Genomic DNA, 17,216 nt, shown 5'->3' with positions numbered 1-17,216 from the left:
AGCAATACCATAACTTGATAAAGAGCAGACCATGGGCACGGTAAAAAAAAGTCTCAAAGTCCCGATACCCTCATCATCTCACGCAGGCAGCAGAAGGGAGGAACTCTCCCCGCCATGAACCTCCAAGCGCCGCCAACTCGCCAATGCAGCACCATTGGAAGCACCCAACTGCAGTGGACTCTGAGTCCATCTGAAAACTTCGAGCCTTCGACCAGCCCCTCAGACACAGCCTCTCCGAGCACCATCCTCTGCCGAGTGCTTTGATCCCGCCCCAGCCGCTGAGCAACAAGCAAAGCCGAGGACTCGGGGCCTTCTCCTCCTGAGATTCTGGACCACACAGTAGCAGCTATTTATAAACTTAGATCCAATAATGCATTTGTCAAATGCTAGTTTGTTGCTAGTTGTAAAAGGCGAAACATTCTATTTCAAAATGATCTGTTGCAAACTCAAAAGGGAACCACGGTGATGAAAACATACCACAAACTAATGCTGATGTGTTTGAAGTGACATGATGCCACGTTGAAACAGTACTGCAATAAATGGAATATTCTTATCATAACTGTTCTTCTGCTGGAGTATAGTTATACATTCAGTGGCCACTTTATTAGGTGCAGGAGTGGAACTCGGTGTGGTCTGCCGCTGCTGTAGTCCATTTGCTTCGAGGTTCAACGTGTTGTGCATTCAGAGATGCTCTTCTGCACACCACTGTTGTAATGCCTGGTTATCTGAGTTACTGTTGCCTTCCTTCAGCTTAAACTAGTCTGGCCATTCTCCTCTAACCTCTCTAATTAACAAGGCATTTTCACCCACAGAAATGCCACTCATTGGATGTTTTTTTAATGTGTTTTTTACATCATTGTCTGTAAACTCCAGAGACAGTTATCCATACAAATACTAGATCAGCAATTTCTGAGATTCTGAAACGACCCCATTTGACACCAAAAAAGTCATTCCATAGTCAGTCACTGAGATCACACTTCTTCCCCATTCAGGTATTTGGTCTGGGAAAAAAAACTGAACCTCTTAACCATGTCTGCATGCTTTTATACATTATATTGCTGTCACATGATTGGCTGATTAGATATTTGAATTAACAAGCAGGTGTACCTAGTAATGTGGCCTCTGAGTGAATACCTTTAACCAAAAGGTGTTTCTTGTATCATTTCACAAGGGTAATTCTTTAAATTCTGGGGATCTCCCATTAGCTGTTTCATTGATTTCTGTTATTTCCAAAAAAATTGGAATTAAAAATATGAAATACTGCAGTTGAAAAAAGCAAAGACAACATGTTTAGAAAATAATTACACAGGGATCCAATGATGCTGCAATCTCACCACAGAGTTCAAGGGGGTTAATGTAAATGGGAGTAACAGTTGAGGAGATTACATGCTAGTAATCACTCATAGGCAGTTTTTTTCCTCTGGATGATCTATGTTCTGACATTCGAACTTGGCTTCTTTTTTTTAGGAGCCTGCAGGATTGATATCACCACTGTCAATCTTGACCAGGAATCCATGACTGAAAAATCTGCCTCGCAATATCCATTATTTATAATGTTTCATATAATAAACATTGTCGAATGTTTTATACTGGTGTTGAACCAGGGAGCTGAATAAAAATACAAACTATCCTTTGATCAGTTTTTAATTCTTCTTCCAATGTAAACCATGCTAAGAAGGATATTTTGACTATCAGTAATGATGTTATTAACAGAACAACCAGGTGGTGTATGGTGATTGAACAGATCTCAAACTTGGAGAATAACGTGCTCAGTCTTTAAGCTAATAGGATGCAATCAATGCACCACTAGCAAGGTGTCATCTATGGACTAATCAGTTAAAGTCAACAGTGAAAAGGTTTTATATTCTTTGTGTAGTAGGATTGGAATCCAGTAACAAAAATGTAATTCACTTGGGTGGGGTTGCCAATCAATCACTTGTCTGCTCCATGCATAAAATAGAACCCCATTATGCATGAGGAAAACTGTGGCCAGTCTGACCTCATTTATTGTGAAACAGGATCGTTCATCATTATTTCATCAGTCGCTGCACAGTCTCACATTTCTAATTAAAGTTAACATGAGAGTACTGAGGCAGATGAATCCTCTGCCTGTGAGGACAATTCATTTGAAAGGAGCACCTCTGCAGTTAGCAGACCTTAAGCACATCAAAGGACAATATCTGAATAATAAGGATCCCAATAGGCTTTGCTGTCAGAAATTCCAGCTGACGTTTTTTTTAAAAAAACGAAGCAAATCTACAGGACTGAAGTGTTTCATTGGCAACATTTGGATTCTTAAACCTTCTGACATTTAAAGGGCAACTTAAGTGATTTTGAGTGTAATAAATTTGCTCAGTGCAAAAGATGCAATATTCTAAATGTATTGGAGATTCTATCAAGAACATCATTCCTTTCTCAGGGGACTGTGTTCGATCATCACCAGGGCAACAGAATGTGGTATCACCCTACTGCTACAGGCTGTCCACAAAATCTATGAATTAAAATGTGTAATTATTTATAAAGGAAAACCTCATAAAATGAAAAATTATGCCACATTAAAACTTGATTGAAATTCATCCTCTGCATCATATGGTAAGCATTCAATATGTATACTGCTCTGTTACTCAAAAATCTGATTCTATCAAGGTAAATTAAACTACAGTTTTCTTATTATGGGCATTTCTTCACTTCAGAGAGGGTGGCTATGGCCAAAGTACATTGAAGTGAAGTATAATAAACGCATGCTTCAATATTGTATATTTACTGCATGTGATTAACTAATAGAGGACAAGACCTACTCCGTGATTTTAGTTCTTAGTAACACAGATCTTTTGGCTGAATCCTAAAAATGACACCCCGAAGTACAAACAAGTGAAATAGCAAAACAGAAGACTAGCATACTCTACATTCACTCTGCTCTACAATATCTGTTTGAGATCTTCCTTGGCTTTAAGCTCTGGGATCTGTATTCAAGGTAAGCACTGATGACGATGAAAGTTTCCTATCTCTGAGTGAGACCTGAGCAAAGTCATCAGCTGGTAAAATAGCCTTCAGCAATAAAATTCAGAATTCAAATCCAGTATGTCCTGATGGAAATTTTAGAGATTTTAAAAGCAGCACATTGACACCATCCAAGTAGACAAGAGAGCAGTTACATCGGACTATGGAATCATATCAATTTGGTTGATTTTAACGTGCAGCCAAAATGAGCACACCATTAAAATCATTGGTATCCCCTTGATCTTCTGTTTGATCCCTGAGTTTTATTAGCTGTCTCTGTCTCCTCCAAGAAGCAGGTTAAAATTCCAACCTGCAGATACAGTGTTGGAAGTTCTTCAGAAAATTCTGCTAACCTCTCTAAAAGGTTAATACCATCTCATAAAATCTCCCCAGCTTCAGGTCAAGATCAAAGCAGTTAATAAACTGTATTGTCCTTTCCCCAGAAACTGTTAAAATCAGGATCTTCCATTATTTGAATTCTCTTACTCTCTTATTTTGTAGGTGCTGATATAAGATTTCGAGCAACAATCTTGAGTTTAAAACAGTATTGTGGGAGCATAACAATTAACGCAATCTCTTTACAGTACCAGCAGTCGCTAATCAGGGTTTGATTCCTTCCACTGTCTGTAAAGGAGTTTATACATCCTCCCGGTGACCCCAGGTGCTCCGGTTTCCTGCCACACTCCAAAGGCATACAGTGATTTGTGGGCATGCTACGCTGATTAAAGATTTCAAGCAACAATCTTGTGTTGAAGACAACAATGAGTGCTGGAAGTGTGGCAACTGTCTGAAAGGAGTTTGCACATTGGGTGACCACATGGGTTTCCTCCGGGTGCTCTGGTTTCCTCCCACAGTCCAAAGACGTACGGTTAAGGTTAGAAATTTGTGGGCATGCTATGTTGATAAAAAATTTCAAGCAACAACCATGTGTAAAAGACAGTAATGAGTGTAGAAGCATGGCAAAACTTGTGGGCAGCACCCAGCACAATCCTTGATGCAAAATGATGCATTTTACTGAATGTTTCGATGCATACGTGACAAATAAAGCTAAACTTGAATCTTCTTTATCGTTAGCAATAGAGTTAACACATTTAGCTTGCACTCACAAATAGCTTGTTGCACCTGCCTTCCAAAGGTAATAATGATATAATTAAAGCTGTCAATTTTATTAGGATCAGGAACAAAGTAATCAAATGCTATCATTTTAATGTTTGGAGACATGATTGCCATGGCTGCAAACCCCAAAATATACAGACTTTTTTTTATCATGTTCTTGGAGCAGCTAGGAATTTTTGGCAGCATTAATCATCTGCAATGTTCACCAGAGAGGTGAAAGAACTGTTAGTTTCTCTTGAGGCTCCACTTGAAGTTTGCAGAGAGTGATTACAGTTATTGTGGTTATTCTGCATCTGTTCACCAATATACAAATGGAAATTTCCATCACTGTTCCACATTAGTAAACATCTGCTGGCAGAGAAATAACTGCCTTCATTTATTCAGAGTGGGTGTTTCATTTCTATTATTGCTGAGGGCTAAGGTAACAGCTACAGTCAGCATAGTTATACATGCATTAAAACTGCAACTTTACATGCCAATCCAGTGCATTATCTTTTGCCTGTTTATTTGGTAATTGGTGATGCTCTTCACTTTGCTTAATGTAATACGAATTTCCCTTCATTGCATTAAAAGCCACTGAATTTTACTTACCATCACAACAGCTTCATGCTCATAGTTCATGTGCAGTCACAAGGGCGAAATCTGATCCCAGCTCTTCACAAGAATGGGATCTCGTTTTCCAAATTCATCAAAAGACATTTTTATCCTTTAATCCTTCTGAACTGACTGACAGATCCACAATTTTTAAATGAGCATGTATCTTTTTTTTAAAACCCAATTCATACACAACTCAACCGGGAAACAAATTGCCAGTAGGAATCTGAAGGTAGGTATATTTTTAGTGAAGAAATTAGATAGTGCTGGCAAACATGCAGTGGAGCCACTGGGTCTGTTTGATCTTAGTGCAGAGTGCACGTGAAGTTTGTATTTCCTTCTCATTACCTTTATATTTAGATACACAGAGAGGCACAGGCCCTTCTGACCCAGCAAGCAACCCACCAACTTAACCCTAGCCTAATCACAGGACCGCTTGCAATGACCAGCTAACCTACTAGCCGGTGCGTCTTTAGACTGTGCAAGGAAACCAGAGCACCCAGAGTAAACCCATGTGCACACGAGGGGAACGTACACCAGAATTGAACTCCAACGCCCCAAGTTCCAATAGCGTCACGCTAACCACTAAGTCACCATGGTGCCCTACGATTACTATGATTGTAGCATCTAGCCAGTGCTCACCTACTGTATTCAAGCCACCTTGCCCGATTTGGGTCCACCCACGGGCAGCTAGTTCCAGTTGAAGCTAGGGCAGATCTAAATCACTTCTTAATGGGGAGGTGCTCATTTCTGCCAACTGCTGCTGGAAGTTATTGCAAAACTTTGAGAAGCAAGTGGGTTGCTCGGTTTTCATGTCAAGTGTTTGTATGCTCTGGTACACTGCCACACACTTACCATTGTCCTGTAGGCCTCTCATTCACATCTCACAGCTGGCACTCAATGCCAGCCATTCAACATATCATCCCAGCATACTGCAGCACTCACACAAGCACAGTGCACTTTGTTCTGCGAGAAGAGGCAGTGGACAACAGTCTCCAGCAGTGACACACACAAGATGCTGGAGGAACTCAGCAGGCCAGGCAGCATCTATGGAAAAGCGTCTAGTCAACGTTTCAGGCCGAAACCCTTCATCAGGACTGGAGAAAAAAAAGATGAGGAGTCAGTCAGCAGCTTTAGACTGGCAGTCAGCAATGCTAATGTTATTTGTTCAGTTTCCTGGAAAGAGAGTGGTGGTATCACTGGGAGAGTCACCACGGCTACTATGCCTCAGGGATCATTGATGTCTGTATCTCACGCCTAAACTGCCTGCCAGACTTTTTAACTTTTGACTTCCACTCACCCGCAGATGTTGATCAGCACAGACAAAGGACGTGTTTCCAAGCCGCGTACGATCAATATCACAACCCCTTTGGCTTTATACACCTCTTTGTTTCCCCTTCCCTCGCAGAATCCTCACTGTGACGTGCATGCGGATCAAAAAGAACAGTGGCGCAGTAGCACAGTATGTGTTCACTGACTCAGGTTGGGCACCGTACGCGCGGGGAAACCTGCACTGCGGGAGCTGCGAACCAGAGTTGCTGAGAACACAAACCTGCGCACTCACAAGCCCACACGAAAAGAGAGAGCCACCTGCGCCTAGGAGGCCCAGTCGACTCACTGCGCGCCCGCCACATTCCCACAATCGACCCGGTAAGGTTCACTCACAATCGAGTGCAGGCAGTTGAGCCACAGGGCATCGAAGGAGAGGACAGCTTTTCACTCTGTCGGCCAGAAAGGACTACAGTCCACAAACCGGTGAATTCGAACGAATCAAGAAGTTGATCTGACAGTCCTGTCCAGCAGCTCAGATAGCTTTGTTTGTGAGAGCCAGGCAGAATGAATCACAGGCTCTGGCGGCTTGCACCCAGGACAAGTTCTAAAGGCAACCCATGTGGCAACTCACCAGAAGGTTAGAACTACAGTATGTTGTGAAATATCAAAGGAGATGGTGGAGGCCATATCCTAACTTCCAGTGCTTTAGCAGAAACACCAAGCCATCACCATTTAGCAGAAACACCAAGCCATCACCAGAAGGTTAGAACTGCAGTATGTTGTGAAATATCAAAGGAGATGGTGGAGGCCATATCCTAACCTCCAGTGCTTTAGCAGAAACACCAAGCCATCACAATTTCAGCTTTTGGGTATCCAACCATCCTGCAGCACCTCGTTGCAGTGTAGTGAGAACTGAGGGTGTCAGCCTGAAACCTTGACTATTTATTCCCCTCCATAGATGCCGCCTGACCTGAGTTCCTCCAGGACTTAGTGTGAGCTGCTGAAGATTTCCAGCAGCAGCAGAATCTCCTGTGTTTATAAAATATCTGTTTCTTTTTTTAGGCAGTCACTCAGGATTGAGAATAACCTGTCTTCCCTCTGGTTTTGTGGGTTCTGAGATAACTGATGTCTCTCCCCAGATGGAGCCCTGACACAGCATGTAGCTTATGAGGTGGTCCATTCCTCCCACCATTAACACAGGGCTTCTCTGAGCTTCTGACACACTGCTCTGAGGTTTCTGGAGCCACGCTGAATGCTCCTCCTCCATTTGAGCAGCGGTGGGCTTGGGGGATTCTCAGGAGTCAGTGGGGATGCGGCAATTTCTCAAGAAGGCTTGAGCACATCGTTGAATTTTTGCTTAGCAGAGAAAACTCCAGTGACTCTCATGCAGAGTCTGCCTGTCACAGCTTTAGATACCGTGTGACTTTAAACAGTATTCTACCTCCAAAAGTTTATTTTGTCTCAAGGTTGGTCTCTGTGGTCATCTGCAGCCTTCTCCAGTGCCGTGGCACAACCTTCCAAGTATAGAACAAGCAGCCAGGAGAGAGGTACTCAGGCGGATGGGTATTTTGTTCACATTTGTCTGATCTGTGTCCTGCCTAGGTGCAAAAAGTTTGGAACGTCGATTTGCATTGCAGTCATGACTTATGACACTCTGAGGATTGTCACCTTGTCATTGTGGAAAGGTCTGTGAGCTCCTGCGATCCCAGATAGCGATACCATCTGGGGTTCAGCCAGCTAGCACTTAGCTCCTCGTGGGGTTGCCATGGCGGGAATGTTCCAGACAAAGTGCGATCCAACCGAGACCTGACAGAAGATGGTGACACATCACAACGGCGGAGGACGGTTGCAGCAGTGAAGAGGCCTCAGTTGACTTGAATCCACTGGACCCTGACCTCAAGGTGTCAAGGGCGTACGGACGCTGCCCATGCATCAGCCTCCCCAGGTTAAGGAAATGCTCATGCATTTTCTATTACGGGAACAACCGCTCAGGATAACATCAAACTCATCCTGAGTGATCACTCCTGTTACAGAGAAATGTGAAATGGACTAACATTACCAAATCTGCGGGCCTTTTGTTCTAATGGATTTTGAAGCAGGTGTCCCACAAACCATTGACAGCTGGTGCTCTGCCCAACAACAGTTTGGCACACTTTTAATCAGCTTCTTGATTACAGTTTTTCACCCGGCGATCAGGATGTGGAAACACACCTGAGGACAAAAAGAATGCGATAACACCTACAAGAGACATCTGAGACGTAATGGCTAAAAATACCTACGACTAGAAAGGTTGTAATAAAAGAAAGACGTCACTCAGCAGATGTTCGAGGAAGAGTTTCTTTCCTACATCGCAGCTTTTAATATGCTGATGGAGGCAGTTGCAGAAAACTGAAACAATTATGCTGAATGCTTTTTCCATGATGGAGTTAGAACAGCTTTAGTTTCTACTAATTTAATGAAGGTATTAGGCTGTAACTTGGACAGTATTTTATATTAAATTATTTGTCCCATCCACTGGTTCAATGGCACCACAGCTGCATGATCCTGCTCCAAGATTCAAAACTCTCCTGGCCTCAGCACCATTTTCTGCCTGTTTGCCATAACCCCTCATTTCCTTAAAGCCTACAAGAAGATACGTAGGGTCCGCATTTTTTATTTACTTACTTAGTGACGCAGCACGGAGTCAACCCTTCTGGCCCTTTGAGCCACGCCGCCCCAGCAACCCCTGACAAACGCAATCAACCCTAACCTAATCACAGGACAATTGACAATCACCAGTTAACCTACCTGGTAGGTCTTTGGACTGTGGGAGGGAGCAGAGGACCCGGAGAAAACCCACACGTTTCATGGAGAGGATATACAAAGAATCCTTAGAGAACGGCACAGGAATTGAACCCCCAACTCTGGAATGCCCCGAGCTGTTACAGCATCACGGTGACCAATGCTGTTCATAGACTTCAGTTCAGCATTCAACACAATCATTCCTCAGAAACTGATTGGAACGTTGAGCCTACTGGGCCTGAACACCTCCCTCTGCAAATGGATCCTAGACTTCTTGACTGGGAGAACTCAGTCAGTCCAGATTGGAAGCAGCATCTCCAACACCATCGCACTGAGCACGGGGGCCCCCCAGGGCTGTGTGCTCAGTCCACTCCCACTGCTGTTCACTCTGCTGACCCACAACTGTGCTGCAACACACATCTTGAACCTCATCATCAAGTTCACCGATGACACGACCGTGGTGGGTCTCATCAGCAAGATCGATGAGTCAACATACAGAGAGGAGGTGCAGCAGCTAACAGACTGGTGCAGAGCCAACAACCTGTCTCTGAATGTGAACAAAACAAAAGAGATGGCTGTTGACTTCAGGAGTACACGGAGTGACCACTCTCCGCTGAACATCGACGACTCCTCCGTAGAGATCGTTAAGAGCACCAAATTTCTTGGTATTCACCTGGCGGAGAATCTCACCTGGTCCCTCAACACCAGCTCCATAGCAAAGGAAGCCCAGCAGCATCTCTACTTTCTGCGAAGGCTGAGAAAAGTCCATCTCCCACCCCCCCATCCTCTCCACATTTTACAGAGGTTGTATTGAGAGCATCCTGAGCAGCTGCATCACTGCCTGGTTCGGAAAATGCACTATCTCGGATCACAAGACCCTGCAGTGGATAGTGAGGTCAGCTGAGAAGATCATCGGGGTCTCTCCTCCCGCCATTACAGATATTTACACCACACACTGCATCCGTAAAGCAAACAGCATTATGAAGGACCCCACACACCCCTCATACAAACTCTTCTCCCTCCTACCATCTGGCAAAAGGCACCGAAGTATTCGGGCTCTCATGACCAGACTATGTAACAGTTTCTTCCCCCAAGTCATCAGACTCCTCAATACCCAGAGCCTGGACTGACACCAGCCTACTGCCCTCTACTGTGCCTATTGTCTTGTTTATTGTTTATTGTAATGCCTGCACTGTTTTGTGCACTGGGTAGGTCTGTAGCCTAGCGTAGTTTTGTGTTGTTTTACGTAGTTCAGTGTAGTTTTTGTATTGTTCATGTAGCACCATGGTCCTGAAAAACATTGTCTCGTTTTTACCGTGTATTGTACCAGCAGTTGTGGTCGAAATGACAATAAAAAGTGACTTGACTTGACTTGACTTTCTGCCTTTCTCAAAATAATTCCCTCAAATTATACAATTAAAAAGCTTAACTGAATCCCTGTCACTTTTCAAGAGTGATGATCATTTATAAGGAAACTCATTGAGAGTGAATTATGTTGGGATGTTCTGAGAATACAAACAGAACACAAGGAGGTGTAGGCCTCTCAGGCCCTCAAGCCTTCCCCATCATCCAATACGATCATTGCTAATCAACGCAAGCCTCTGCACCTCTTCTGTGCCATTCTCCATAACCCTTAGTTCTTTGAGCTTTCAAATATTTATCTATCTCCAACTTTAATATATCAAATGTTCTGGTCTCCACCACACCCTGTCAGGGAATTGCTTAGATTCATTCCCCTCAGTTTTAAACAACAGGGCCTCAATTTTGTAGTAAGTTTCCCTTGTTCATGACTCTTTCACAAGTTGAAACATCTCAACACCTGCCTGGTCAAGCACCTTGGGGCCTTATATGTTTGAATAATGTTGCCTCTCATTCTTCTAAATTCTGAGGCTTACAAGCTGTCAAGCCTCTCTTGATGGTATACCATCTCATCCCAGGAATTAGTCTGGTGGATCTCCTTTGGACTACCCCCAAAGCTGTTAGACATAGAAACACAGAAACATAGAAAACCTACAGCACGATACAGGTCCTTCGGCCACAAAGCTGTGCCGAACATGTCTTTACCTGAGAAATTACCTAGGGTTACCCATAGCCCTCTATTTTTCTGAGCTCCATATACCCATCCAGGAGTCTCTTAAAAGACCCTATTGTAGTCACCTCCACCACTGTTGCCGGCAGCCCATTCCACGCATTCACCAATTCTCTGCGTAAAAAACTTACCCTTGATATCTCCTCTATACCTACTTCCAAGCACCTTAAAACTGTGCCCTCTCGCGCTAACTATTTCAGCCCTGGGAAAAAGCCTCTGAGTATCCACACGATAATCACTTTAAAGGAACCAAAACTGTGTCCAATGAACGATTCTGAACAAAGTTAGTTTCCTTATCGATTCTTCCTTGCACTATATTGCATGTGGACAGAGCTCTGCACCATCATTGGCTCTTCTGAACACTGGAGAGCATGGCAAGCATTCTATGGCTTTGCAATTAGTTCACTTCAACTCCAACAACAAGCCCAATAGCAAAAAATCCCTTCAAAACTATGAACAAGAGTGGGAATACCATTCAAAATAGGTTTTGTTGCTATCAAGAGGTACCCAAAAGTCTTGAGTGTAACCAATCACGACAAAAGGGGCAAGGCACAGGTCATAAGGAGGAAAAATGGTGGAGATGGCAGTGAAGTCCACATTACAACAATGGTCATGTTGAGGAGAGTGCCATGGAGGAGGTGATTAAAAGGTGGGAGGTTGTAGGTGAGGCTTTTATTCAAACACAGGGAGAACTTAGTCCTGATTTTAGGCAGCAAATAGACACATTATAAGGATGTCGAGGTCAATGGAGTTGACCTCCAGGAAGAAATTGCAATGCATTCAACAAAGTAACACACAGGCATTCTCCGTTAAGGAAATCCGCCCTAACATCTCAGTTATGTTCAAAGTCCATTTATTATCAAAGTATGTATACTATATACAACGTTGAGATTTGTCTCCTTATAAGCAGCCACAAAACAAAGAAACCCAACAGAACCCTTTACAAAAAAGACCATCAAACACCCAATGTGCAGAAAAAACTTATTGTGCAAACAATAAAAGAAAGTGAATAACATTCAGAACTGAAATCCTTGCAAGCGAGTCCACAGCCACACAGCCCGTCATCACTGCAGCCGATTCGGGAGCCTATTAGTTGCAGGCCACAGCCTCAGTTCAGTGTAGATATGAGTAAACCTTGTGGAGCATCAAGCTGAACCGGTTCGTCCCTCACCTCCTGTTCCAAAACCCCGACCTTTTCAATCTGGCCCGGCGCCAAGATCGTCCAAACCTTGGGTTGTTCGATTTGTCCCGAGCTTTCCAATTCAGCCCGCTGCTTCAGTCAATCAAACCTTGGGTCTTTCCTCACTCACAGGCCCAGGCCTGGGCCCCGACACCTCGATTCTGGCTCGCCTCAGTTCTGCTGCGTCGGATCGCCTCCAAGACCGCTCCAGCAATGGCCAAACATTGGCTTATTTGCCGCTCTCGTGCCCAGGCCCCATCACCTCAATTTGATTTATATAAGCCATCCTGCACCTTCAAGACTTCACCACAAAAATGCCAGGTCATACAGGCAGTTCAAAAGCTCAACTCCGAAAGGGAGGTTACAGGCTATTGTTTGCAGTGATCGTATCCATGCAAAAGTGAGATTAAAACAGTAGTTTTTTTGTTTTGTTTGCTACCAGCAAGTCATTGCTGTGCTTCACTAGCGCCAACTTAAACCGCATTATGGATCGGTTTCTACAGCCACCTGAAGACCCACCAATAAACAACCCCTCAGAAGAGCAGCATACTCGACTCGAGTGATCGCATTTTAAGTGGCCTCTTTTGTGTGTGAAACAATGATAAAAATTTGGCATCATTCAGAGCGTAGCACCTCATTACATACTGTAAAGGGAGGAAATAGCCACAGTTGATATGACATTGTCATTCTCCTGATATGAATCAGGCCTGCCACCTGCTTGTACCTAAGTTAAAATGATCTAGTTCTCCTTGTTGGAAGGATTTCACCACCTTTGTGTTTTCTTCATAATCGGTGACTGTTTCATGCATCATCCCGTTAGAGAGCTCATCTGTGAAAATTTAAGAATTTACATGATTAGACTAAAATTTGTATAGAATGGACAAGATGTAATTGAGTTTTGTTACCCACATTTAACAAAAAATACTGACTTAACCATGAAACGATGAATTTTTGATCTTTACTATGAGAATATCCATCTACATTGAAAATCAGCAAGGAAATTAACTCATGACTTACCGAATCTTTCAGAAGCCTTGAAGAAACGGATAACATCATAATCACACAACAGATATAATATTAGAACAATGGTTTTCTCAGGCCGAGTTAGCAATTTTCTTGCTGGCCTTTCATAGTTCTGTGACATAGGGTTGATCTCTCGATGGATTTGCTGAATAGCCAAGGTCATTGATTCCTTTCCAAACATCAGTGTCGTTTCCGCTGTCTTCAGACCACCGATTCACTCTTTTAGTGATACTGACCCATGCCTTAACATGGTCATGTACCACGGATAGAGAGGCTTTGTTTCCTTTAAATGTTCCTTTTCAGCATCTCAATCACAAAAGAAGCTTGATCCTTTGGCAAAGCATAACCTTGTATATAATTAGATCAAGCCAGCTGGCTCATTAATATGGATAAAAAATATTAAAATCTGGAATATGAACCAACATCTATTAAAAAGACTTCAACTTCTACCAACTATGTTGAATCCAAAAGAAACCAAATCTCTAGTCTTAATGGCATCTTGGCAATTTCTTTAAAGTGCTTTCATATTTCACAAATGTTCTGTAGTGTACTAGACATAGCGGTGGTCTGATAATTAAAGGAAAAACCCAGACATATTCCCTCCTATGCGTTCTCAGTGTATAACATGGAGAGGCACAGCCTTTGTACATGTCAGGCAACCTTCTGTACATAGGAGTCATTCATCAACTACTGAAAACAGCTGTTGTGAAAAAAAAAGTCACTAAAACAACCCAACAAAATCTGAAAGCTGAAATCTAAATTGCATTTGAAATATTTTGTTATTATGAATATTTCTCAGCTTTGTACTTCGCCTGTTTTTCCTCAATACTTGGCGAGCCCAAAATCGGTACAATGCCTTTTCGAGCTCCCCAAGTCACGACTGTATTTCACCAACAATGGCTACTGTAAGTCAATCAGTAAATTATAGTTCTGTAGCATAGCAACAATAGATACACACATTGTATTCAATGTCAAAGAACATATTACTTGGAAATGAATCGTGGGACAAAGAAGCAACAGATGGGCTCCATTCATCCGATTATGACCACTTGGTTTCAAATTGATCTAAGTTCCACCCATTTCTCAGTTTCTCAGCAACACGTCTCAGCAAACATGGCTGGGTTGTTGTGTGGTTGGACTGGAGAATCGCAGCACCTCTCACTGGCTGAATGGGTGCCTTAACTGTGCAGATTCTTAAGGTTCTTTCACCTTAAGGAAAGCACAGGGGGAACGAAAACAAAATGGCAGATGCCTCAGCAGGTTGACAGCTTATGTGGGAGGGCAAGACCAGTTTAAATCTAAGGTCTTTACCCTAATTTTGCTGGCAGAATGGTACTGCTAAATGTACTGTAAACTTCTATCTTCAAATACACCATGCTTCTGAAATTTGTTTCCACTATAGTCCACCAAACTTCACAAGCAGGATACAGAGTGTATTAAAGGTCAAAGTTCAAAGTAAAACTTATTATCAGCATACATACATGTCACCACATACAACCCTATGTTAACGTTGCTGGTGAACGCAGCAGGCCAGGCAGCATCTCTAGGAAGAGGTACAGATGACGTTTCAGACCGAGACCCGGGTCCTGACGAAGGGTCTCGATCTGAAATGTTGACTGTACCTCTTCCTAGAGATGCTGCCTGGCCTGCTGCGTTCACCAGCAACTTTGATGTGTGTTGCTTGAATTTCCAGCATCTGCAGAATTCCTGTTGTTTACAACCCTATGTTGTATGTTTACCACCATCCAAGGATGAATTCCTCCCTCTCTTTGCTTTCACAAGCTGTCTAACCTGCTGAGTGCTTCCAATATTTTGTAAATGTATTTGTGCTTTCTAAAGTTATGAGGTATTATTGTTTTTAGAGAAGATGTGGAATAAAGCAAAAGTGTACAGATTTATAAAGGTGAACAGCAAAAGAAAGACAGAAAGAGAGAGATACAAAATGAAAAGTTGCACTTGCTGACTTGGCTTTCCGTTACTGGTTAATACTGGCTGTTCTATAAGCAAAATAACATTTGGAGATTTGTCTATAACTTGAAATCTCATATTTATATTGATCTTCATTCTTAGATGTGAAAATTCAGACTCTACTTTGCTTTACTGAATGTGTTACCTGATAGCAATTTAGCACGACTAGGAACTGCTAACATTATTACTATCGGATGTAGCCTTTGGTCTACCTGTCCAATATCAGCTCCTCTAGCTTGTGCAGGTCACATGCAATATACTCCAACGCCATGTCAGTGATGCGTGGACACCATGACAGGTCCAAGCAGCGCAGCTTCCTCAAGTTTTCCGCTACCAGCTCCACGCCATCGTCAGTGATCTTGGAGCAGCCGGAGAGGCTGAGCGAGGTGAGGTTGGGCAGGCTGTGCACCATGTTCACCACACCGTGATTGGTGATCTCCCAGCAGGAGTTCAGGCGCAGGGTGTGCGTGGTGTAACCTTGCTTGGCAGTGAAGTAGGCCATGGCCGTGTCTGTCACGTGGTACGCCTGCAAATTCAGCTCCGTTAGGTTCGGCAACAGCTGCGAAATGGCGGCAATGGCGTCGTCGGCTACGTTGATGCAGTCGCTGACGCTCAGGGAGGTAATCCGTGCGTTAAGGCTGGACCAGAGGCCTGCTTCTGTGAAATCATTGCAGCCAGACAGCTCCAAGTGGGCGAGACCTTGCATCTGCTCCAACATGACCTATGAGATTGAGAGAGCGGAGAGAATGTGTAAAATACTGCAGCTGCAATTCTTTATCTGTACATCCCAATCCCTTCGAACTGACGCTCAGCTTATTTAATGAGTCACAGCCAGACTTGGCTCCCCATTAGTATTGCACTATCAAAACAAAATTCATTCACAAAAAATGTGAACATTTTTATTTGTTTTTTAATCAAAATTATTTCTTTTTTCCAAAGTGATAGCATTTAATCTAGTCAACCATGATCAGAATAATAGGTGGGGAATCACCCTTTGAAATTGAATTGACTTTATTACTTACATCCTTCTTATACATAAGGAGTAAAATCTTTATGTTACGTCTTCGTCTAACTGTGCAATTTATAGTAATTTATAATAAATCGTATGCACAACAAGATAGTCAGTATAACACAGGAATACAGTTGTGTCAGCATGAATTAATCAGTCTGATGGCCTGGAGGAAGAAGCTGTTCCGGAGCCCGGTCCTGGCTTTTATGGTGCGGTACCGTTTCCCGGATGGCAGCAGTTGGAACAGTTTGTGATTGGGGTGACTCGGGTCCCCAGTGATCCTTCGGGCCCTTTTTACACACCTGTCTCTGTAAATGTCCTGAATAGTGGGATGTTCACATCAACAGATGCGCTGGGCTGTCCGCACCACTCTCTGCAGAGTCCTGCGATTAAGGGAAGTACAGTTCCCATACCAGGCAGTGACACAGCCAGTCAGGATTGCTGAATTCTAGTGCAAATAGCTATTTAGAACAACAAGAGATTCTGCAGATGCTGGAAATCCCAAGCAACACACACAAAGTTCTGGAGGAACTCAGCGGTCAGGCAACATCTAGATCAGGGGTTCCCGACCTTTTTGATGCCATGGACCAATACCATTAAGCAAGGTGTCCATGGACCCCAGGTTGGGAACCCCTGACCTATGGAGATGAATAAACAGTCGATGTTTAGGTCTGAGACCCTTCGTTAGAACTGTTCAATTATATCTTATTATTTAACATTAAATCCAGGACAACGATTGTAATTTTGTAGCTGGGATACATGAGCTCAGATGAAGCCAAACTTCAGGGGCAAAGCTTAAATAGTTAATGATGTTATTGAAAAACCTGGGACTGAATTACTGCTTTTTAGCTTTCTAACTAATTAGCAATGGCTATCTGGAAAAGTAGCCGGCCGGTGATGTAGTGGGACCAGCACTGGACTTCGAGGCAAATGGTTGAATCCAGACAGCTCCTTTCTTGATTTCCATCTGTGCTGGGTTGAGCATTGAGATAGTAACACAGCCTCATTTGTAAAGGAAAAACAGTCAAATGCTAAAGAAATGGTAAGGTTCCCCCCCCCCCACCCCGCCATACACCACAAGGCATGGAAAGGAACAACAATAACAATCTTTAAAAGCAACTAAATGTCCTCTGGCAGTTTGACATAGGATCGGCGTTGTGCGAGCTTGTAGAATTCATAACTCG

General features: G+C 43.2%; 1 protein-coding gene across 8 annotated transcripts in view; it reads right to left on the bottom strand.

Moving 5' to 3' along the window:
* fbxl16 (F-box and leucine-rich repeat protein 16) overlaps positions 1-17,216 on the bottom strand; it is a 157,861-nt gene that overhangs the window by 44,864 nt on the left and 95,781 nt on the right. For 4 of the 8 annotated variants that reach the window (XM_072268904.1, XM_072268906.1, XM_072268907.1 and 1 more), the window contains exon 3: positions 15,236-15,744. In XM_072268904.1, coding sequence (XP_072125005.1) covers positions 15,236-15,744 — 509 coding nt within the window. Of the gene's footprint in view, positions 1-12,756; positions 12,862-13,049; positions 13,428-15,235; positions 15,745-17,216 lie in introns of all 8 variants that reach the window. The other 4 variants (XR_011887282.1, XR_011887283.1, XR_011887284.1 and 1 more) reach the window with 4 other exon arrangements.

This window comes from Mobula birostris, chromosome 9 (genome assembly GCF_030028105.1).
Source record: "Mobula birostris isolate sMobBir1 chromosome 9, sMobBir1.hap1, whole genome shotgun sequence".
Lineage (NCBI taxonomy): Eukaryota > Metazoa > Chordata > Chondrichthyes > Myliobatiformes > Myliobatidae > Mobula > Mobula birostris.
The sequence above is the reverse complement of the archived record's forward strand: the minus strand, read 5'-3'. Positions and strand labels throughout refer to the sequence as shown.